Below are 24508 nucleotides of genomic sequence, written 5' to 3'. Positions count from 1 at the left end.
CCATATTACAGAATTACAATAATAATAAGATAAGACAAGATCCAAATGTAACATTAGCTTTTACTTAGGTGACAAACAGCACAGTGGTTTTTGCCCCTTTAGTCTCTCTCTCTCTGTCTCTCTCGTTCTCTCTCTCTCTCTCTCTCTCTCTCTCTCTCTCTCTCTCTCTCTCTCTCTCTCTCTCTCTCTCTCTCTGTCTCTCTCTCTCTCTCTCTCTCTCTCTCTCTCTCTCTCTCTCTCTCTCTCTCTCTCTCTCTCTCTCTCTCTCTCTATGTCCGAGGAGGTCCCTGGTTTCATTCTCTCAGGAATGTGTCTCCCTGCTGACCTGGGCTGGGAGGAGGAAGGGACAATGAAGTGGTGTGTGTGTGTGTGTGTGTGTGTGTGTGTGTGTGTGTGTGTGTGTGTGAAGACGGTGTTCCTGTACTACTTTTCCAACACAACTGTTTCAACTGCTGCTCCACTTTGACAATGGCCCATTTTCCTGCACGCCTCCGTCTGTGTTTGTGTTTGTGTGAGAGAGAGTGAGAGTGAGACAGAAAGAAAGAGATTGAGTGAGTGAGATAGAGAGAAATATGCAGGGAGAGAGATGGAGAGAGAGTGAGAGATACAAGTTGTGTGTGTAAGAGTGACGCATATAAACCCAGCTATATGCACAGGCTGAAAATCAGCTGTTCTCCCCTCTTCCCCTGACCCCCTCTCTCTCTCTCTCTCTCTCTCTCTCTCTCTCTCCCCCTCTCTCTCCCCCTCTCCCCTCTCCCTCTCCCCTCTCTCACTCTCTCTTGCTCTCTCTCTCTAGCTCTGCCTGTCTCTCGCTCTTTCTTCTCTCAGTGAAAACTTTCTACTGTGTGAGTTAGTGCTCCAGTTTGCTCTCTGTTTGGACAGAGAATGCCACTGGGACTCCACGGACTGTGTGTGTGTGTGTGTGTGTGTGTGTGTGTGTGTGTGTGTGTGTGTGTGTGTGTGTGTGTGTGTGTGTGTGTGTGTGTGTGTGTGAGAGAGAGAGAGAGAGAGAGAGAGAGAGAGAGACAGAGAGAGAGAGCAGAGAGAGAGAGAGAGAGAGAGAGAGAGAGACAGAGAGAGAGAGAGAGAGAGACACAGAGAGAGAGAGAGAGAGAGAGAGAGAGAGAGAGAGAGAGAGAGAGAGAGAGAAAGAGAGAGAGAGAGAGAGACAGAGAGGAAGAGAGAGAGAGAGAGAGAGAGAGAGAGAGAGAGAGAGAGAGAGAGAGAGAGAGAGAGAGAGAGACAGAGAGAGAGAGAGAGACAGAGAGAGAGAGAGAGAGAGAGAGAGAGAGAGAGAGAGACAGAGAGAGAGAGAGAGAGAGAGAGAGAGAGAGAGAGAGAGACAGAGAGAGAGAGAGAGAGAGAGAGAGAGAGAGAGAGAGAGAGAGAGAGAGAGAGAGAGACAGAGAGAGAGAGAGAGAGAGAGAGAGACAGAGAGAGAGAGAGACAGAGAGAGAGAGAGAGAGAGAGAGAGAGAGAGAGAGAGAGAGAGAGAGAGAGAGAGAGAGAGAGAGAGAGAGAGAGAGAGATAATGACAGCCTTGATGTAAGTAATTCTGAAAGGACAAATTTGGGAGCAGCAGATCAGGGAGGGAAGCAGAGAGTTAACCTCAACGTGCACATTACACACACACGCTGTCACACTCACAAACACACACTCATTACACACACACGCTGTCACACTCACAAACACACACTCATTACACACACACGCTGTCACACTCACAAACACACACTCATTACACACACACGCTGTCACACTCACAAACACACACTCATTACACACACACGCTGTCACACTCACAAACACACACTCATTACACACACACGCTGTCACACTCACAAACACACACTCATTACACACACACGCTGTCACACTCACAAACACACACTCATTACACACACACGCTGTCACACTCACAAACACACACTCATTACACACACACGCTGTCACACTCACAAACACACACTCATTACACACACACGCTGTCACACTCACAAACACACACTCATTACACACACACGCTGTCACACTCACAAACACACACTCACACACTATATAAAATGTAGATATAAACATTGCTTTGATGTTTTGGTGGAACGGAGTAGAAAGTCAGCTGCACATCAGCATGATCCTCATCAGGGAATGATGACACAACTTGACTGTCAAATTACTGGAATGTTGAGAAAAAGGTATTTGATTGAATTAAAAGATAACTGACCACTCCTCCCTACATTTATTTTCTTCCTCCCATCCCCCTCTCTCTTCTCCTCTTTAGTTCTCTCTCTTTGGCCCTCGCTCTTCTGGCCGAAGCACCAACCCTCCCTCTTCCTCCTCTTCGTCCTCTACCTCTGCTCCACCCATCCCTCCCACTCTCTGCAAGACAGACCCTCATCCCTCCATCCCTCCCTCTCTCCGTAAGACAGACCTTCATCCCTCCATCGCTCCCTCCATCCCTCCTGGGCCTCCTATCCTTTCTAAGACAGAGTTTCTGGATGCAGTGCGTTGCAGTAACCAGGCGTGCCAGCGGGGGCAGTACAACCAGGCGGTGCAGCTCTATGGGAAGGCCCTGTCTGCAGACCCTCAGAACTGCATCCTGTACAGTAACCGCTCAGCGGCCCATCTCCGCCTTGGACAGTACCAGACCGCCCTGGACGACGCCCTCAAAGCCCGCCTGCTGAACCCCAAATGGCCAAAGGTAGGACCAACTTTATACTGTAACATACATGTTTTGTGCTGCTAACTGAGCCTTTGTTTGTGGGATGGGTTTTGCTCAACCTACAGATGGAAGATCTTCATTTCATCACTCTTTTGTTGCTGAGAATTTTCCTGCACAGCAGGAAATGCAAACTTGTAGTGTATTCAAGGTTTAAAAAGGCTTCTGAAGTTTGTCATTTAAAAAAAAAGTCCATTAATTATAATCCACATAATAATTCACATTTCCTGTTGCTGCAGGATTATTTACCTGCTGTAGCAAACTGGCTCAAATTAAGATCCTACCTCTGTAATGGCCCAAGGTAAGAGAGATAGGTGTCATGGTTAATGTACACCAACAACTTCTAGAGCATTCCCAGAGGATTGGAGGTGCTCAGCATGAAGTGCCTCTGTATTCAACTGTAGAGGGAATAGCCTGAAGGAGTGAGAGTGATACCAAGCGAGAGAGAGACAGAGAAAGAGAGTGACAGAGAGAGAGACAGAGAAAGAGAGTGACAGAGAGAGAGACAGAGAAAGAGAGGAGAGAGAGAGAGAGAGCGAGACAGACAGACAGACAGACAGACAGACAGACAGACAGACAGACAGACAGACAGACAGACAGACAGACAGAGATGTTTTGAGGCAGTCAGGGGTCTTTGTAAAGAGACAAACTCCAGAAAGGCTTTTCCAGGCTGGCTCTGTAATTCATTAAATTTTAAGGGGCTTTATTAGCATGGAAAACACATGTTTACATTGCCAAAGCAAGTGAAATAAACAATAAAACATGAACAGTAAACATTACAGTCACAAACGTTCAAAAATAATAGACATTTCAAATATCATATTATGTCTATATACAGTGTTGTAAGGATGTGCAAATAGTTAAAGTACAAATAGAAAAATATGGCTTGTATTTACAATGCTCTGTATCTCTCTCTCTGGGTCTGCTCCACTCCACTTCCCCTCTCTATACGGAAGAGAATAGACGGAAGCTGCTTCTGTGTGTGTGTGTGTGTGTGTGTGTGTGTGTGAGAGAGAGAGTTTGTGTGTGTGTGTGTGTGTGTGTGTGTGTGTGTGTGTGTGTGTGTGTGTGTGTGTGTGTGTGTGTGTGTGTGTGTGTGTGTGTGTGTGTGTGTGAGGGGTTATTTTGTATGTGTGTGTGTGTGTGAGGGATTATTTTATGTGTGTGTGTGTGTGTCTGCTATTTTGATTTGGAAATCGTGTTGTAGGAGCAGGCAGGGTCTGTGAGGACAATAACATAACAGCAGAAACATTTCTTCAAGAGAGCGAGTGTGTGTGTTTGTGTGTGTTTGTTTGTTTGTGTGTGCGTACTGGCCCGGTGGCAGTGTCAGAGCAGTAGTCCTGCTCTGTTGGTCAGTGTGAAGGTCAGGTGTAATGAACTACCATTCTGAGAACGTTACTTACGCCTGTCCTCCCTCTTTGTTCCTGTCCTCCCTCTCTGTTCCTGTCTGTTCCTGTCCTCCCTCTCTGTTCCTGTCTGTTCCTGTCCTCCCTCTCTGTTCCTGTCTGTTCCTGTCTGTTCCTGTCCTCCCTCTCTGTTCCTGTCCTCCCTCTCTGTTCCTGTTCTCCCTCTCTGTTCCTGTCCTCCCTCTCTGTTCCTGTCTGTTCCTGTCTGTTCCTGTCCTCCCTCTCTGTTCCTGTCCTCCCTCTCTGTTCCTGTCCTCCCTCTCTGTTCCTGTCCTCCCTCTTTGTTCCTGTCTGTTCCTGTCCTCCCTCTCTGTTCCTGTCCTCCCTCTCTGTTCCTGTCCTCCCTCTTTGTTCCTGTCCTCCCTCTCTGTTCCTGTCCTCCCTCTCTGTTCCTGTCCTCCCTCTTTGTTCCTGTCCTCCCTCTCTGTTCCTGTCCTCCCTCTCTGTTCCTGTCCTCCCTCTCTGTTCCTGTCCTCCCTCTTTGTTCCTGTCTGTTCCTGTCCTCCCTCTCTTCTGTTCCTGTCCTCCCTCTCTGTTCCTGTCTGTTCCTGTCTGTTCCTGTCCTCCCTCTCTGTTCCTGTCCTCCCTCTCTGTTCCTGTCCTCCCTCTCTGTTCCTGTTCTCCCTCTCTGTTCCTGTCCTCCCTCTCTGTTCCTGTCCTCCCTCTCTGTTCCTGTCTTCTGTTCCTGTCCTCCCTCTCTGTTCCTGTCTGTTCCTGTCCTCCCTCTCTGTTCCTGTCTGTTCCTGTCTGTTCCTGTCCTCCCTCTCTGTTCCTGTCCTCCCTCTCTGTTCCTGTCCTCCCTCTCTGTTCCTGTTCTCCCTCTCTGTTCCTGTCCTCCCTCTCTGTTCCTGTCCTCCCTCTCTGTTCCTGTCCTCCCTCTCTGTTCCTGTCCTCCCTCTCTGTTCCTGTTCTCCCTCTCTGTTCCTGTCCTCCCTCTCTGTTCCTGTCCTCCCTCTCTGTTCCTGTCCTCCCTCTCTGTTCCTGTTCTCCCTCTCTGTTCCTGTCCTCCCTCTCTGTTCCTGTCCTCCCTCTCTGTTCCTGTCCTCCCTCTCTGTTCCTGTCCTCCCTCTTTTCTTTTCTTCCCTCTTTTCTGCCGTTGACTTCTCTGTTGGCACAATAGGCTACACACACACACACACACACACACACACACACACACACACACACACACACACACACACACACACACACACACACACACACACACACACACACACACACACACACAGAGCAGGGGCATGGGAGCTGAGGCAACAGAACAAACAGAAGCAGGGGCACAAAAGGAGGTGTGTGTGTGTGTGTGTGTGTGTGTGTGTGTGTGTGTGTGTGTGTGTGTGTGTGTGTGTGTGTGTGTGTGTGTGTGTGTGTGTGTGTGTGTGCGCACCTGCGTGCTTGCATGTGTGTTTGAAATACTTTAATGTCTCTATAACAATGGACAGATGGATAAAGTTTTGAAAGGTTTTTTTTCTGATGATTGCTGACTGAGTTTCTTTACCTTGGCCAGTGGTCACCAACCCTGGCTTTGTTGTTCTGGAAAGCTCTCTCTCTCTCTGTGAGGTGTTAAGCTCTCCAGACTCTGTTCAGCTCTTTAAATAAGTCAGTCACACGCTCTCCGAAAGGTTTTCAATTAGTCAGTCTTTCACTACAGATTTTCATATGAAGGGCCATATGGACCCTGAAAGGTCTGCCTTGTGAGACAAAAACTCTGGGAGTGTGTTTGGTTGGCCATGTTCCCATGTAGCTTTCCCCCATTGAAGCAGCTTTCAGCCCCACAAACATCAAAACATCCAACTTCAACCAAAACTATTTACATCACATTTTAGTCATTTAGCAGACATTCTTATCCAGAGTAACTTACAGGAGCAATTAGGATTAAGTGCCTTGCTCTAGGGCACATTGACAGATTTTTCACCTTTATTTAGGTTGCCTAGGGATATTGCGTCATGAACACCAGAGGGCAGTATTAAATCAGAGAAATACCTTTCACACATGACACAAACACACCAATTATAATTCATCAATAAGGCCCAAGGGGGTGTGTTATATGTCCAATATACCACGGCTAAGGGCTGTTCTTATGACGAAGCAACGCGGAGTGCCTGGACACAGCTCTTAGCCGTGGTATATTGGCCATATACCACAAACCTCCGAGGTGCCTTATAGCTATTATAAAATGGTTACCAACATAATTATAACATTAAAAATAAATGTTTTGTCATACCTGTGGTATATTGTCCGATATACCATGGCTTTCAGCCAATCAGCATTCAGGGATCAAACCACCCAGTTTATAATCCTGTATATAAACCCACAAAATTCACCATTCATGCAAATAATTATAAAGCCCAATCCCCTGTTTCAGCTCAGTGGCACACAGTACAGGCTTAGAGTTCTGTGTACTGTAGTGGTGTCGGCCTGAATGACATCTGAATGGTAGTTAGTTGTGTGTGTGCTGGGGTTTAAAAATCATGCACTCCTAAACATTTTGTTCCACATCCAACAGAAAGCTTAATGAGTGTTGAGAAAAGAATTCCTCTCTTCCTCCTATTCTATTAAAAGAATTGATGAAGACAGATGAAGAAAATCTGCAGCCTCTCATCCATGAGCCAGTGTGAGAAGACAAGAAAAGCATGCATCATCAGCATTTAGTTCCTGCTGTCACACACACGCACGCACCTACACACTCACTCATACACACTCACTCATACACCTCTAATGAGCCTCTGAGTGGGCTAGCAGTACAGCGGTTTTAATTGGCTAATATTAATTGGGAGATGTTCATGGACACTTGTGCGTGCCAACACACACAGTCTTGTATAACTAACCTTGTGGGGATACACAATTCAGTCCCATTCAAAATCCTATTTTCCCTAACCCCTAACCTTAACCCTTACCCTAACCTTAACCCTAACCTGAAAACTTAACCCTAACCCTAGCTCTTAACCCTAACCATAAACCTAATTCTAACCCTAACACCATTTCTAACCTTAACCCTAAACCCCTTAGAAATAGCATTTGACATTGTGGGTACTAACAAAATGTCCCTCCACCACACACACACACACACACACACACACACACGCACACGCACACGCACACGCACACACACACACACAAAGAGACATCTGCTCACACACAGTCAGATCCCAACAACTCTGCTGTCTCAGCGAAGCACAGACCCCCAATCCCTCCTCTCCCCCTTTCTCTATTTCTCTTTCTCTGTCTCCCTCTCTTTCCCTCTCTCTCCCTCTCTCTCCCTCTCTTTCCCTCTCTCTCCCTCTCTTTCCCTCTCTCTCCCTCGCTCACGCTCTCTATTTTTCTCTCTCCCTATCTCACTCACACAGTTGGATTCCTCAAAGTGGCAGTGTGGAGGGACGAGACGTTGGGAGAAATAGATGGATTGGCCATTAAGAGGGGTATGGGAAAAAGGAGACGTGGATAGAGTGGTAGAGAAATGGATGGCTAGATGTAAAAGAGAAAGAGAGTGAGAACGGGAAGTGGAATAAACATATACATTGCTATTAAACAGTCGTTATGTTGGTTGATTTATTTTTATTTTAACTTTATTTAACTAGGCAAGTCAGTTAAGAAGAAATTATTATTAACAATGACGGCCAACCCCAGCCAAACCCTAACCCAGACAACACTGGGCCAATTGTGCACCGCCCTATGGGACTCTCAATCATGGCTGGTTGTGATACAGCCTGGAATCAAACCAGGGTCTGTAGTGACGCCTCTAGCACTGAGATGCAGTGCATTAGACCGCAGCGCCACTTGGGAGCCCAGGAGTTAGTGCTTTAATGGCCTTCATACAGACTTAGTGTGAGAGGGCTACATTTCTGAATGTATAGTCAGCTGGAAAGGGTTTGGGCTTTAGTTTTAATCCTGATCATGAGCCCAGTTGAACACCAGACTCTGTACACCAGCTTTTCCCAGTGTTCACATTCCAAACAGCAGCCCTGAGGAATGAAAGAATGGCGCCGACAGAGATGGTCGCCTCGCTTCGCGTTCTTAGGAAACTATGCAGTATTTAGTTTTTTTAATGTATTATTTCTTACATTGTTACCCCAGGAAATCTTAAGTCTTATTACATACAGCCGGGAAGAACTATTGGATATAAGAGCAACGTCAACTTTGCAACATTACGACCAGGAATACGACTTTCTCGAAGCGGGTCCTCTGTTTGGACCACCACCCAGGACAATGGATTGGATCCAAGTAGGCGACCCAAAACAACGACGCCGCAGAAGGGGCAGGCGGAGCGGTCTTCTGGTCAGGCTTCGTAGACGGGCTCATCGCTCACCGCTCCCGAGTATACTACTCGCCAATGTCCAGTCTCTTGACAACAAGGTAGATGAAATTCGAACAAGGGTTACCTTCCAGAGACATCAGAGATTGTAACATTCTCTGTTTCACGGAAACATGGCTCACACGGGATATGTTATCAGAGTCGGTAAAGCCACCCGGTTTCTTCACACATTGCGTCGACAGAAACAAACATCTCTCTGGTAAGAAGAAGGACGGGGGTGTATGCCTTAAGATTAATGAGTCGTGGTGTGATCATAACAACATACAGGAACTCAAGTCCTTTTGTTCACCTGACCTAGAATTCCTTACAATCAAATCGACCGCATTATCTACCAAGAGAATTCTCTGATTATAATCACAGCCGTGTATATCCCCCCTAAGCAGACACCTCGACGGCCCTGAAAGAACTTCATTGGACTCTATGTAAACTGGAAACCACATATCCTGAGGCTGCATTTATTGTAGCTGGGGATTTTAACAAGGCTAATCTGAAAACAAGGCTCCCTAAATTTTATCAGCATATCGAATGCGCGATTTGTCCTGGCAACATTCTGGATCATTGCTACTCTAACTTCTGCGACGCATACAAAGCCCTCCCTCACCCTCCTTTCAGAAAATCTGACCCCGACTCCATTTTGTTGCTCCCAGCCTATAGACAGAAACTAAAACAGGAAATGCCCGTGCTCAGGTCTGTTCAACGCTGGTCCGACCAATCGGATTCCAACCCTTCAATGTTGCTTCGATCATGTGTACTTGGATATGTTCCGGATAGCCTCAGACAACAACATTGATGTATACGCTGATTCGGTGAGCGAGTTTATTAGCAAGTGCATCGGTGATGTTGTACCCACGGTAACTATTAAAACATTCCCCGACCAGAAACTGTGGATTGATGGCAGCATTTGTGCAAAACTGAAAACGCGAACCACTGCTTTTAATCTTGTCAAGGCGACCGGAAACATGACCGAATACAAACAGTGTAGCTATTCCTTTCGCAAGGCAATCAAACAAGCTAAGCGTCAGTATAGAGACAAAGTAGAGTTGCAATTCAATGGCTCAGACATGAGACGTACAGTTGAAATCGGAAGTTTACCTACACCTTAGCCAAATACATTTAAACTCAGTTTTCAAAATTCCTGACATTTAATCCTAGTAAAAATTCCCTGTCTTAGGTCAGTAACGATCACCATTTTAATTTAAGAATGTGAAATGTCTGAATAATTGTAGAGAGAGTGACTTATTTCAGCTTTTATTTCTTTCATCACATTCCCAGTGGGTCAGAAGTTCACATACACTCAATTAGTATTTGGTAGCATTGCCTTTAAATTGTTTAACTTGGGTCAAACGTTTCGGGTAGCCTTACACAAGCTTCCCACAATAAGTTGGGTGAATTTTGGCCCATTCCTCCTGACAGAGCTGGTGTAACTGAGTCAGATTTATAGGCCTCCTTGCTCGCACACACTTTTTCAGTTCTGCCCACACATTTTCTATAGGATTGAGGTCAGGGCTTTGTGATGGCCACTCCAATACCTTGACTTTGTTGTCCTTAAGCCATTTTGCCACAACTTTGGAAGTATGCTTGGGGTCACTGTCCATTTGGAAGACCCATTTGTGACCAAGCTTCAACTTCCTGTCTGATGCCTTGAGATGTTGCTTCAATATATCCACATAATTTTCCATCCTCATGATGCCATCTATTTTGTAAATTACACCAGTCCCTCCTGCAGCAAAGCACCCCCACGACATGATGCTGCCACCCCCGTGCTTCACGGTTGGGATGGTGTTCTTCGGCTTGCAAGCCTCCCCCTTTTCCTCCAAACATAACGATGGTAATTATGGCCAAACAGTTCTATTTTTGTTTCAGTTCTACTGAAAAAAGTACGATCTTTGTCCCCATATGCAGTTGCAACCAGTAGTCTGACTTTTTTATGGTGGTTTTGGAGCAGTGGCTTCTTCCTTGCTGAGCGGCCTTTCAGGTTATGTCGATATAGAACTCGTTTTACTGTGGATATAGATACTTTTGTACCTGTTTCCTCCAGCATCTTCACAAGGTCTTTTGCTGTTGTTCTGGGATTGATTTGCACTATTCGCACCAAAGTAAGTTCATCTCTAGGAGACAGAACGCGTCTCCTTCCTGAGCGGTATGATGACTGCGTGGTCCCATGGTGTTTATACTTGCTTGCTATTATTTGTACATATGAATGTGGTACCTTCAGCCATATGGAAATAGCTCCCAAGGATGAACCAGACTTGTGGAGGTCTACAATTTATTTTCTGATGTCTTGACTGATTTCTTTTGATTTTCCCATAATGTCAAGCAAAGAGGCACTGAGTTTGAAGATAGGCCTTGAAATACATCCACAGGTACACCTCCAATTGACTCAAATTATGTCAATTAGCCTATCAGAAGCTTCTAAAGCCATGACATCGTTTTTCTGGAATTTTCCAAGCTGTTTAAAGGCACAGTCAACTTAGTGTATGTAAACTTCTAACCCACTGTAATTGTAATACAGTGAATTATAAGTGAAATAATCTGTCTGTAAACAATTGTTGGAAAAATGACTTGTGTCATGCACAAAGTAGATGTCCTAACCGACTTGCCAAAACTATAGTTTGTTTAACAAGAAATTTGTGGAGTGGTTGAAAAAGGAGTTTTAATGACTCCAACCTAAGTGTATGTAAACTTCCGACTTCAACTGTATGTGGCAGGGTTTACAGTCAATCACGGACTATAAAAAGAAAACCAGCCCCGTCGCGGACACCGACGTCTTGCTCCCAGACAAATTTAACAACTTATTTGCTCGCTTTGAGGACAATACAGTGCCACTGACACAGCCCGCTACCAAAACCTGCGGGCTCTCCTTCACCGCAGCCAACGTGAGTAAAAGACTTAAACGTGTTAACCCTTGCAAGGCTGCCGGCCCAGACGGCATTCCTACTGCGTCCTCAGAGCATGTGCAGACCAGCTGGTGTGTTTACGGACATATTCAATCAATCTCTGTCCCAGTCTGCTGTTCCCACATGCTTCAAGAGGGCCACCAGTGTTCCTGTTCCCAAGAAAGCTAAGGTAACTGAGCTAAACGATTATCGCCCCGTTGCACTCACTTCCGTCATAATGAAGTGCTTTGAGAGACTAGTCAAGGATCATATCACCTCAACCCTACCTGACACCCTAGACTCACTCCAATTTTCTTACCGCTCGAATAGGTCCACAGACGACGCAATCACAATCACACTGCACACTGCCCTAACCCATCTGGACAAGAGGAATACCTATGTAAGAATGCTGTTCATCGATTACAGTTCAGCATTTAACACCATAGTACCCTCCACCCTGGGTCTCGATCCCGCCCTGTGCAACTGGGTCTAGGACTTTCTGATGGGCTGCCCCCAGGTGGTGAGGGTAGGAAACAACATCTCCACCCCGCTGATCCTCAACACTGGGGCCCCACAAGGGTGCGTTCTCAGCCCTCTCCTGTACTCCCTGTTCACCCATGACTGTATGGCCATGCACGCCTCCAACTCAATCATCAAGTTTGCAGATGACACTACAGTGGTAGGCTTGATTACCAACAACGACGAGACGGCCTACAGGGAGGAAGTGAGGGCCCTCGGAGTGTGGTCTTAGGAAAACAACCTCACACTCAACATCAACAAAACAAAGGAGATGATCGTGGACTTCAGGAAACAGCAGAGGGAGCAGCCCCCTATCTACATTGACGGGACAGTAGTGGAGAAGGTGAAAAGTTTTAAGTTCGTTGGCGTACACATCATGGTCAAACTGAAATGGTCCACCCACACAGACAGCGTGGTGAAGATGGCGCAACAGCGCCTCTTCAACCTCAGGAGGCTGAAGAAATTTGGCTTGTCACCGAAAACACTCACAAACTTTTACAGATGCACAATCGAGAGCATCCTGTCGGGCTGTATCACCGCCTGGTACGGCAACTGCTCCACCCACAACCGTAAGGCTTTCCAGAGGGTAGTGAGGTCTGCACAACGCATCACGGGGGCAAACTACCTGCCCTCCAGGACACCTACAGCACCTGATGTCACAGGAAGGCCAAAAAGATCATCAAGGACATCAACCACCCGAGCCACTGCCTGTTCACACCGCTACCTTCACGAAGGCGAGGTCAGTACAGGTGCATCAAAGCTGGGACCGAGAGACTGAAAAACAGCTTCTATCTCAAGCCCATCAGACTGTTAAACAGCAATATAACTCAGAGAGGCTGCTGCCTACATTGAGACCCAATCACTGGCCACTTTAATAAATGGATCGCTAGTCACTTTAAATAATGCCACTTTAATAATGTTTACATATCTTACATTACTCATCTCATATGTATATACTGTATTTTAGACCATCTATTGCACCTTTCCTATGCCGCTCGGCCATCGCTCATCCATATACTTACATGTGCATACTCTCATTCACCCCTTTAGATTTGTGTGTATTAGGTAGTTGGGGAATTGTTAGATTACTTGTTAGATATTACTGCACTGTCGGAACTAGAAGCACAAGCATTTCGCTACACTCGCATTAACATCTGCTAACCATGTGTATATGACAAATAACATTTGATTTGATTTGATGTTTTGAAAAACATTTTTACAGGCTTCCTTCTTTTCACGCTGTCCATTACGTTAGTATTGTGGATTAACTACAATGTTGTTGATCCATCCTCATTTATCTCCTATCACAGCCATTGTAACTGTTTTAAAATCACCATTGGCCTCATGATGAAATCCCTGAGCGGTTTCCTTCCTCTCCCGCAACTGAGTTAGGAAGGGCGCCTGTATCTTTGTAGTTTGATACACCATCCAAAGTGTATTGAATAACTTCACCATCCTCAAAGGGATATTCAATGTCTACCAATAGGTTCCCTTTGTGAATCATTGGAAAACCTCCCTGGTCTTTGTGGTTGAATCTGCATTTGAAATTCACTGCTCGACTGAGGGACCTTACAGATAATTGTATGTGTTGGATACATGTTAAAAACTATTAGACATTTTAGCTTTTCATTTGTAATTCATTTGTATACATTGTATACCTCAATTATGTCGTAAACCTGCACATGGACTCGGTACTGGTACCCCGTGTAGATAGCCAAGTTATCATTACTCATTGTGTATTTATTCCTCGTGGTATTTTTCAACTATTTCTCTATTTTCTTTCTCTGCATTGTTGGGAAGTAAACATTTCACTGTTAGTCTACAGCTGTTGTTTACGATGCATGTGACGAATAAAATTGTATTTTATTTGAATAACACACTGTGTTCTTCTGAGAATAGTGAGGAAGAGAAAGAAAGATCAGTATGTAGCCACTAATAACGGGTTGTGTGAGTCTATTTCCAGGCGAGGGTTAAAGTTAATGAACAATAGGGTTAGAGTTAGGGTTAGTAATTACAGGGAAGGCATATGAGGGGTGTGTCTGTGTGTGCGTGTGCATGTGTGTGAGTGTTGAGCAGAGATGTGCAGTATTTCTGTTGTATGTATTTGAAATATGTATTTCATTTAATTCTGAGAAATGTTGTCATGTGTATTACACTGGGCTGAAATACACTCCAATGTATTTTTATAACAAGATACTTTTGAGAGATTAAATTTGTATTTTCAAAATATAAAATAATTGTCAATAAAAAAATGATACCGGTGCACATTTTGTGCCCCCTTTCACCCTGCATTAGTATCAGACGTCTGATGTCACTATGGTGTGATGAGAGCCTCTGATAAATGCATGAACTATAAAAATGAACAATTGCAAAAAATGCTGAGTATTCTTCTATTTAGGTCAATAATAGTACCCAGAGTGCTTTGCAGTTTATTTTGGTATGTCATTTTCACATACATTTTGGTCATTTAGCAGACATGATCCAGTATGACTTCCAGATAAACAGCACATCACAATCATAACACGTTTCTGTAAACGTTACTCAGAATGTTGTTGCTATTCGGGTTGACTACTTGCAAATATATTTTTGTATTTTAAAATACAAATACATGAATTTTAATTGAATACATTGCAAAATACAAGTATTTGGTAGTTTATTTTGATACACATATCTTTATGGTATTTTGTCATTGTATTTTGTCATTTTTGCCCTGGTATGGAGAGGGTGTAGACGTGACTATCAGTGTTGTGGTCTAGCCCTGGGGGTCAATCTGAATTCATTGACACCATGTTATCTCCTACACTGGTGATATTGATTCCCTCTGTCCCCCGAGGGCTAACATACACACCTCAGCCCATCTGCGTCAGATCAGAGGAATCAGACATCAGCTGTTGGTAGCTAATAATTATTGGAAATATGCCATGACAATCCCCTCACACACACACACAGACACACGCACACACACACAGTCATCATGCACAAACACACACACAAACACATTTGGCTGCGGAGACGTTTTCGATGTTTGTATGTGAATTGAAGCTCTTGGGAGCTGTATGTACCATGTCCAGGCTTTTCTTTCTTTATGGCCTGGCATCAGTGGAGATATTTAGAATGTGAAATTTAGTAGTGTGGGGGAAAAAATTGATGCAGTTACATATCACAATATTATTATGCTATTATCTTGTCTCTCTGCAGCAGTGAGCAATATGTTTGGAACATCAAATCACTATAAAATCGCAGTATCGAATCGCAATACATACAGAATCATGAGAATTGTGAGAATCGCAGTACATATAGAATAATGACAATTGTGAGAATTGCAATACATATTGAATCTTGAAAATCGTGAGAATCGCATTACATATAGAACAATAAGAATCGTGAGAATTGCAATACATATTGAATCTTGAGAATCGTGAGAATCGCAATACATATCAGTCCCTGGCAATTCCCAGCCCTACAGTTTAGCCACGTTCTTGTCTGTCTGGGAGGAGACCTGGGATAGACAGCAGAAAGAGAGGAAGAAAGCAGGGGGAGAAGGGTAGAGGGGGAGAGGGAGAGAACAGGGGGAGAGGGGGAGAGCAGGGGGAGAGGGAGAGAACAGGGGGAGAGGGGGAGAGCAGGGGGAGGGGAGAGAGGGGGAGAGCAGGGGAAGAGGGGGAGAGGGAGAGAGCAGGGGGAGAGGGAGAGAGCAGGGAGAGAGGGGAAGGGAGAGCAGGGGAGAAGGGGGGAGAGGGAGAGAGCAGGGGGAGAGGGGGAGGGAGAGAGCGGGGGAGAGGGAGAGAGCAGGGGGAGATGGAGAGAGCAGGGGAGAGGGAGAGCAGGGGGGAGATGGAGAGAGCAGGGGAAGAGGGGTAGAGGGAGAGAGCAGGGGGAGAGGGGGAGAGGGAGAGAGCAGGGGAAGAGAGGAGGGAGAGGGAGAGAGCAGGGGAAGAGGGGTAGAGGGAGAGAGCAGGGGGAGAGGGAGAGAGCAGGGGAAGAGAGGAGGGAGAGGGAGAGAGCAGGGGAAGAGAGGCAGAGAGAGGGGGGAGGGATGTAGCAGACAGGTGGTGGGTTGAGGCCCCTGCTGTTTTGGCTTGGAGATAGAAATGGGGGTAAAAGAGAAGAGAGACAGAGAGGGGGAAATAGAGGATGATATCTGGCCAAATAACACCAAATAAATAAAGTATTATAAAAAATGGACTTCTATTTGGCATTTGGAGTAGCCCACTAGTTGGGAAGTGATCATGTCATACGTCCATGCCTTATGGCAAGGTTATATGAAATAGTGCATATCTCGCTACTGCACATACACGCATGCACGCACGCGCACACACCAGTTTACAAAAGGGTCCTGAACAGCTTCTACCCCCAAGCCATAAGTCTGCTAAACAGTTAATCATTTACTCCAAGGACACTCTTGCACTGACTTGATGCACACTCACTGGACTCTACCCACACACTCACACATACAAAACACACATACATGCATATTGACAACACACACACACACACACACACACACACACACACACACACACACACACACACACACACACACACACACACACACACACACACACACACACACACACACACACACACAAAGACTTTCACAGTCTTCACGCTGCTGCTCCTCTGTTTATTATCTATCCTGGTTGGTTAGTCACTGTTACCCCTACTACCTACATGTACATATTACCTCAACTACCTCGTATCTCTGCACATTGACTCTGTACTGGTACTCCTTCTATATAGCCTCGTTATTGTTATTTATTGTGTTACTATTTTCTATTTTTGCACATTTTTCTTATTTTTGAACTCAGCATGGTTGGGAAAAGGCTGGAGAGTATGCATTTCACGGTAAAGTCTACACCTGTTGTATTAACAAAATTGGTCACATGATTGGCCCAGCGTCGTCCAGGTTAGGGTTTGGCCGGGATAGGCCGTCATTGTAAATAAGAATTTGTTCTTAACTGACTTACGTAGTTAAATAAAGGTCAAATAAAATGTCTTCCTTCCTGGTGTGTTGAAGGTCATATTAGTGAAGTATAAGTCAGCCATCCCTCTGGCTCCTTGGGGAACATCTGAAGGTCATATTAGTGAAGTATAAGTCAGCCATCCCTCTGGTTCCTTGGGGAACATCTGAAGGTCATATTAGTGAAGTATAAGTCAGCCATCCCTCTGGCTCCTTGGGGAACATCTGAAGGTCATATTAGTGAAGTATAAGTCAGCCATCCCTCTGGTTCCTTGGGGAACATCTGAAGGTCATATTAGTGAAGTATAAGTCAGCCATCCCTCTGGCTCCTTGGGGAACATCTGAAGGTCATATTAGTGAAGTATAAGTCAGCCATCCCTCTGGCTCCTTGGGGAACATCTGAAGGTCATATTAGTGAAGTATAAGTCAGCCATCCCTCTGGCTCCTTGGGGAACATCTGAAGGTCATATTAGTGAAGTATAAGTCAGCCATCCCTCTGGCTCCTTGGGGAACATCTGAAGGTCATATTAGTGAAGTATAAGTCAGCCATCCCTCTGGCTCCTTGGGGAACATCTGAAGGTCATATTAGTGAAGTATAAGTCAGCCATCCCTCTGGCTCCTTGGGGAACATCTGAAGGTCATATTAGTGAAGTATAAGTCAGCCATCCCTCTGGCTCCTTGGGGAACATCTGAAGGTCATATTAGTGAAGTATAAGTCAGCCATCCCTCTGGTTCCTTGGGGAACATCTGAAGGTCATATTAGTGAAGTATAAGTCAGCCATCCCTCTGGCTCCTTGGGGAACATCTGAAGGTCATATTAGTGAAGTATAAGTCAGCCATCCCTCTGGTTCCTTGGGGAACATCTGAAGGTCATATTAGTGAAGTATAAGTCAGCCATCCCTCTGGCTCCTTGGGGAACATCTGAAGGTCATATTAGTGAAGTATAAGTCAGCCATCCCTCTGGTTCCTTGGGGAACATCTGAAGGTCATATTAGTGAAGTATAAGTCAGCCATCCCTCTGGCTCCTTGGGGAACATCTGAAGGTCATATTAGTGAAGTATAAGTCAGCCATCCCTCTGGCTCCTTGGGGAACATCTGAAGGTCATATTAGTGAAGTATAAGTCAGCCATCCCTCTGGTTCCTTGGGGAACATCTGAAGGTCATATTAGTGAAGTATAAGTCAGCCATCCCTCTGGCTCCTTGGGGAACATCTGAAGGTCATGTTTAGCTAGCTAACACAACACATACACACACACAAAGTCTCGTACAGCTAACCTAGTGGGGACACACAATTCAGTCCCATTCAAAATCCTATTTTCCCTAACCCCTAACTCTAAACCTAATCCTAACCCCAACCCGTACTCTTACCTTAACCTTAACCCAAAAACCTAATCTTAACCCTAAACCTAACTCTAGAACCTAATCCTAAACACTAATTCTAACCTTAACACTAAACCCCCTAGATATAGCATTAGACCTCGTGGGGATCAACAAAATGTCCCTAGTTGGTCCAATTTTTGTTTGTTTACTATTCTTGTGGGGACTTCTCCACAAGAATAGTTAAACACACACACACACACACACACACACACACACACACACACACACACACACACACACACACACACACACACACACACACACACACACACACACACACACACACACACACACACACACACACACACTCCCTTTCTCTAATATCACAGTAGCAAGAGAATGTCAGAGAGAATACGAGACTGTGTAGTAGTCATGCATATTGGTAGACTCTCTGTCTTCCCAGTTAGCAGAGACCAGTTGGGGAAATATTTAAATGGTTTATCTGATCACATCAGATACATCAGTCTCCTTCAACATCGTCATAAATCTCTTAATAATTCATTTCTCAAAATATCATATCTCTGACTTTGAAATAAGCTGGAAAGTACAGCATTGCCCATATCTGATCGGAAAAATGCTCAATGTTCAATCCAACAATGCTTTGATATGTGTCTGATTCCTCTCTCTCTCTCTATCGCTCTCTCCCTCGCTCTCTCTCGCCCTCTCTCACCCACCATAGACAGCCAGTTGGTGGCACATATGGAGATGGCACTGAGGGTTGCCAGGATAAGTTTCAGGCTAGAATGTGATTTCTGCCAAACAGATGAGCCTCTGTAATTGTGTTTGAGGTTTGGGAATGTTTGTAGTGTTTGGGGAAGAGGTACCCTCTAATGTGTTTGCTTTGGGTTATTGCAAGTTTATCTGTCTGTCTGTCTGTCTGTCTGTCTGTCTGTCTGTCTGTCTGTCGAGATCTGGCTACTAGCTCGCATGTGTGTGTTTGTGTATGTGTGTGTGTGTGTGTGAGAGAGAGAGAGAGAGAGAGAGAGAGAGAGAGAGAGAGAGAGAGAGAGAGAGAGAGAGAGAGATTAAAGATGGTGTGTGTCAATGTGTGTTGGTCTCCACCTACTTGCTCTCTCCACAAATTAGATCATTCATCTTTGCCATGACACACACACACACCACACACACACACACACACACACACACACACACACACACACACACACACACACACACACACACACATTCACATAAAATGAAGTAACACAGCTTGTCTCTGTACCCTCTGTTCAGTCCATGGACCTTTGTAATACCCTGTCCTCTGTCTTCTCTTCATTCATTCTTCCTCTGGGTCTCTAATGTCATTGATCATTCCAGCAAGTATCCTCTCTCCTGTTCAGTTACATGGGTGGTGGTGACACACAATGTTTCCCCCAATGCATATTCCACACCTAGTTGATATCCAGTAGATATTTACATCCACCTAACAGTACTGTAAATAAGGGCAGAGGAACACGGAGAGAGAGAGAGAGAGAGAGAGAGAGAGGGACAAAAAATGTGCTTTTCTTTAAAAAACAAGGCCATTTCTAAGTGAGCCCAAACTTTTGAACGGTAGTGTATATCTGCATGCATGTCAGCATGTGTATATATTCATAAACGCTTCTACAATAGACTGTAATGACTGCCAGTAACATAATGGTATACGAACTACAGACACAATCATATTTATAATTGAAGCTGAAGCGTGTCTCTCTCACACACACACACACACACACACACACACACACACACACACACACACACACACACACACACACACACACACACACACACACACACACACACACACACACACACACACACACACACACACACACACACACACACTCAAAGCACTCCCAGTCAAGCTGTTGTAGAGCTCACTACAGCCAACACAACACACAACTGCTAAACACACACCTTGGCAGAGATGGATTGAGTGGCTCGAGGTGTGTTCAACGAATATGCATTCTAACATGTGTTTGTGTGTGTGTGTTTGTGTGTTTGTTTGTTCTTGGTAAAGCTCCATGCACTTAATGGTATTCATGAAATAGTAATGAACTTGGCACCAGCCACAAGCATGAACAAATAACACACACACTGAATTATTGATCAGGCTGAGACAAGGGCATGATTTAAGATCACCCCAGTTGTCCAAGGCTATGTGTGTGCGTGTGTGCATGCATGCCTGCGTGTGAGAGAGAGAGAGAGAGAGAGAGAGAGAGAGAGAGAGAGAGAGAGAGAGAGAGATAAGGATATTGTCACATACACCGTATAGGTGCAGTGAAATTAATTGTTTTACAGGGTTAGACATAGTAGTACGGTGCCCAGAGAAAGAGAGAGAGAGAGAGAGAGAGAGAGAGAGAGAGACACGCTTTGTGTAATGTTTACTGTACATTTTTATTGTTTATTTCACTTTTGTTTATTATCTAATTCACTTGCTTTGGCAATGTTAACATATGTTCCCCATGCCAATAAAGCCCCTTGACTTGAATTGAGAAATGAGAGAGAGAGAGAGAGAGAGAGAGAGAGAGAGAGAGAGATTGGCAGCAGAGAAAGGCCAGGTGCTGTAGCATTAGCTCTCTCCCTACCAGGTGTTGTCTAACTAGTGTAGTCCCCCCCTCAATACACGGGGGCTCCAGTTCTGTTAGCCAAATGGAATACACCACTATACCTGTCATTAGCAACTGGCTAAGCAGACACCTGGTGTAGAATATGTGGCTGTTGCTTGTCTTTGAGTAGCAGTGTTGAATGTGTAACACTGGTGGTTCCATGTGCTGCGATCATGTGATAAGTAACCTTACCTTGAGATGTGAAGACTTGTTTTAGCTCCCAGAGTTAATGTCAAGGTTTTAGCTCAGTGGGCTAACCTGGTCTTGAAGCGTGCAGCTACCTGGATTTCTCAACCATACGGTATTCTGGATCATTACGCTCTTAAGTAGATAAATAACAATGGATTGGATTTGTATAGAGCTTTTTCCAGGTGTTTGACATGCTCTACTACTCACCTTAACCACCCCCTTCTGAACACTTCCTAATTGCTATCTATTGGATATTCATATCAACACAACAGGAGCCATCTCTCTTTCTCTCCCCTAAGGTGTTCGCCTTTCACACAACTAACTCAATCTCAAGTTTTCCACCTAAACACCTAATTGACATTGTCAGCAGTCTTGCATAATGCATATGACATGTGTTTTAGTCCCAGACCTCTAATTGGAGCACTGCTGCTCATTTACATGTTACATACACAGCACATTCTCCAGTTTTAAATAAACAATGAGAGTGTTACATTTAATACTGGTCCAGTCTATACTGGTCCTTTTCAGTGTTCAATTAATACACTGCTTAGTGTAAAGCATTATTTGCATATTTCCCAGAGTGCCTTGCATTTCGAGTGAATTGTAGAGTTACCACCAATGACAGTATTTGTAACAGAGACACTGTTATTGCTGTCACGACTTCCGCCGAAGTCGGTTCCTCTCCTTGTTTGGGCTGCGTTCGGCGGTCGACGTCACCGGTCTTCTAGCCACCGCCCATCCACCTTTCATTTTCCATTTGTTTTGTCTTGTTTTCCCACCACCTGGTTTACATTCCCTCATTACTTGTCGTGTATATAACCCTCTGTTTGCCCCATGTCTGTGTGTGTACTGTTCCTGCTCTGAGTCACAGTATCTTATAGACAAAGCAGCTCCTCACATACCTGCTCTGAGTCACAGTATATTATAGACAAAGCAGCTCCTCACGTACCTGCTCTGAGTCACAGTATCTTATAGACAAAGCAGCTCCTCACATACCTGTTCTGAGTCACAGTATCTTATAGACAAAGCAGCTCCTCACATACCTGTTCTGAGTCACAGTATCTTATAGACAAAGCAGCTCCTCACATACCTGTTCTGAGTCACAGTATCTTATAGACAAAGCAGCTCCTCACATACCTGTTCTGAGTCACAGTATCTTATAGACAAAGCAGCTCCTCACATACCTGTTCTGAGTCACAGTATCTTATAGACAAAGCAGCTCCTCACATACCTGTTCTGAGTCACAGTATCTTATAGACAAAGCAGCTCCTCACATACCTGTTCTGAGTCACAGTATCTTATAGACAAAGCAGCTCCTCACGTACCTGCTCTGAGTCACAGTATCTTATAGACAAAGCAGCTCCTCACGTACCTGTTCTGAGTCACAGTATCTTATAGACAAAGCAGCTCCTCACATACCTGTTCTGAGTCACAGTATCTTATAGACAAAGCAGCTCCTCACGTACCTGTTCTGAGTAACAGTATCTTATAGACAAAGCAGCTCCTCACATACCTGTTCTGAGTCACAGTATCTTATAGACAAAGCAGCTCCTCACATACCTGCTCTGAGTCACAGTATATTATAGACAAAGCAGCTCCTCACATACCTGCTCTGAGTCACAGTATATTATAGACAAAGCAGCTCCTCACGTACCTGTTCTGAGTCACAGTATCTTATAGACAAAGCAGCTCCTCACGTACCTGTTCTGAGTCACAGTATCTTATAGACAAAGCAGCTCCTCACGTACCTGCTCTGAGTCACAGTATCTTATAGACAAAGCAGCTCCTCACGTACCTGTTCTGAGTCACAGTATCTTATAGACAAAGCAGCTCCTCACATACCTGTTCTGAGTCACAGTATCTTATAGACAAAGCAGCTCCTCACATACCTGTTCTGAGTCACAGTATATTATAGACAAAGCAGCTCCTCACATACCTGCTCTGAGTCACAGTATATTATAGACAAAGCAGCTCCTCACATACCTGCTCTGAGTCACAGTATCTTATAGACAAAGCAGCTCCTCACATACCTGTTCTGAGTCACAGTATATTATAGACAAAGCAGCTCCTCACGTACCTGTTCTGAGTAACAGTATCTTATAGACAAAGCAGCTCCTCACATACCTGCTCTGAGTCACAGTATATTATAGACAAAGCAGCTCCTCACATACCTGCTCTGAGTCACAGTATCTTATAGACAAAGCAGCTCCTCACATACCTGCTCTGAGTCACAGTATCTTATAGACAAAGCAGCTCCTCACATACCTGTTCTGAGTCACAGTATATTATAGACAAAGCAGCTCCTCACGTACCTGTTCTGAGTAACAGTATCTTATAGACAAAGCAGCTCCTCACATACCTGCTCTGAGTCACAGTATATTATAGACAAAGCAGCTCCTCACATACCTGCTCTGAGTCACAGTATCTTATAGACAAAGCAGCTCCTCACATACCTGTTCTGAGTCACAGTATCTTATAGACAAAGCAGCTCCTCACATACCTGTTCTGAGTCACAGTATCTTATAGACAAAGCAGCTCCTCACGTACCTGCTCTGAGTCACAGTATCCTATAGACAAAGCAGCTCCTCACATACCTGCTCTGAGTCACAGTATCTTATAGACAAAGCAGCTCCTCACATACCTGTTCTGAGTCACAGTATCTTATAGACAAAGCAGCTCCTCACATACCTGTTCTGAGTCACAGTATCTTATAGACAAAGCAGCTCCTCACATACCTGTTCTGAGTCACAGTATCTTATAGACAAAGCAGCTCCTCACGTACCTGTTCTGAGTCACAGTATCTTATAGACAAAGCAGCTCCTCACGTACCTGTTCTGAGTCACAGTATCTTATAGACAAAGCAGCTCCTCACATACCTGTTCTGAGTCACAGTATCTTATAGACAAAGCAGCTCCTCACATACCTGTTCTGAGTCACAGTATATTATAGACAAAGCAGCTCCTCACATACCTGCTCTGAGTCACAGTATCTTATAGACAAAGCAGCTCCTCACATACCTGTTCTGAGTCACAGTATCTTATAGACAAAGCAGCTCCTCACGTACCTGTTCTGAGTCACAGTATCTTATAGACAAAGCAGCTCCTCACGTACCTGTTCTGAGTCACAGTATCTTATAGACAAAGCAGCTCCTCACATACCTGCTCTGAGTCACAGTATCTTCCAACAACTGCCAGACATGGAATGTCATTCACATCCACACTCTCATCAAGAGCCACACTAAACACAGGTGCATCTTTTAACGCTACAGTATGCTGCTCCTTTACATTTTCAACCTTCTCGGTAACACGCCTTTCAACAGTTCTGGCAGATACAGGCATGTCTTTTTGATTGTGTCTTTGTTAGGCAATCCATCAAATAAAGCCTGTGAACTACTGAGGAAAGCCTCATTGATATGTTCCCCATCAGTAAATAGTTTTCCATGTTTAACAATGCACTGTGCACCTTTGTAGCTCCCCTCTGTAGCTTGATTTTTGACTGCATGTAGATTTGTAAACACACTTCTTTGCTTTTCCAAAATGACGCAGTATACTTGATGTCCGAC

At 44.8% G+C, this 24508-nt stretch overlaps 1 protein-coding gene across 3 annotated transcripts in view; it reads left to right on the top strand.

Annotated features, from left to right (window-relative positions):
• The window catches only part of LOC106568279 (tetratricopeptide repeat protein 28), a 96529-nt gene that overhangs the window by 514 nt on the left and 71507 nt on the right, over nucleotides 1-24508 (top strand). For all 3 annotated transcript variants that reach the window (XM_045692466.1, XM_045692467.1, XM_045692465.1), the window contains exon 2: nucleotides 2279-2698. In XM_045692466.1, coding sequence (XP_045548422.1) covers nucleotides 2279-2698 — 420 coding nt within the window. The remainder of the gene's footprint in view (nucleotides 1-2278; nucleotides 2699-24508) is intronic.

The sequence above is a fragment of the Salmo salar genome, chromosome ssa13 (assembly GCF_905237065.1).
Source record: "Salmo salar chromosome ssa13, Ssal_v3.1, whole genome shotgun sequence".
NCBI lineage: Eukaryota > Metazoa > Chordata > Actinopteri > Salmoniformes > Salmonidae > Salmo > Salmo salar.
This window is presented reverse-complemented; position numbering and strand designations above follow the sequence as displayed.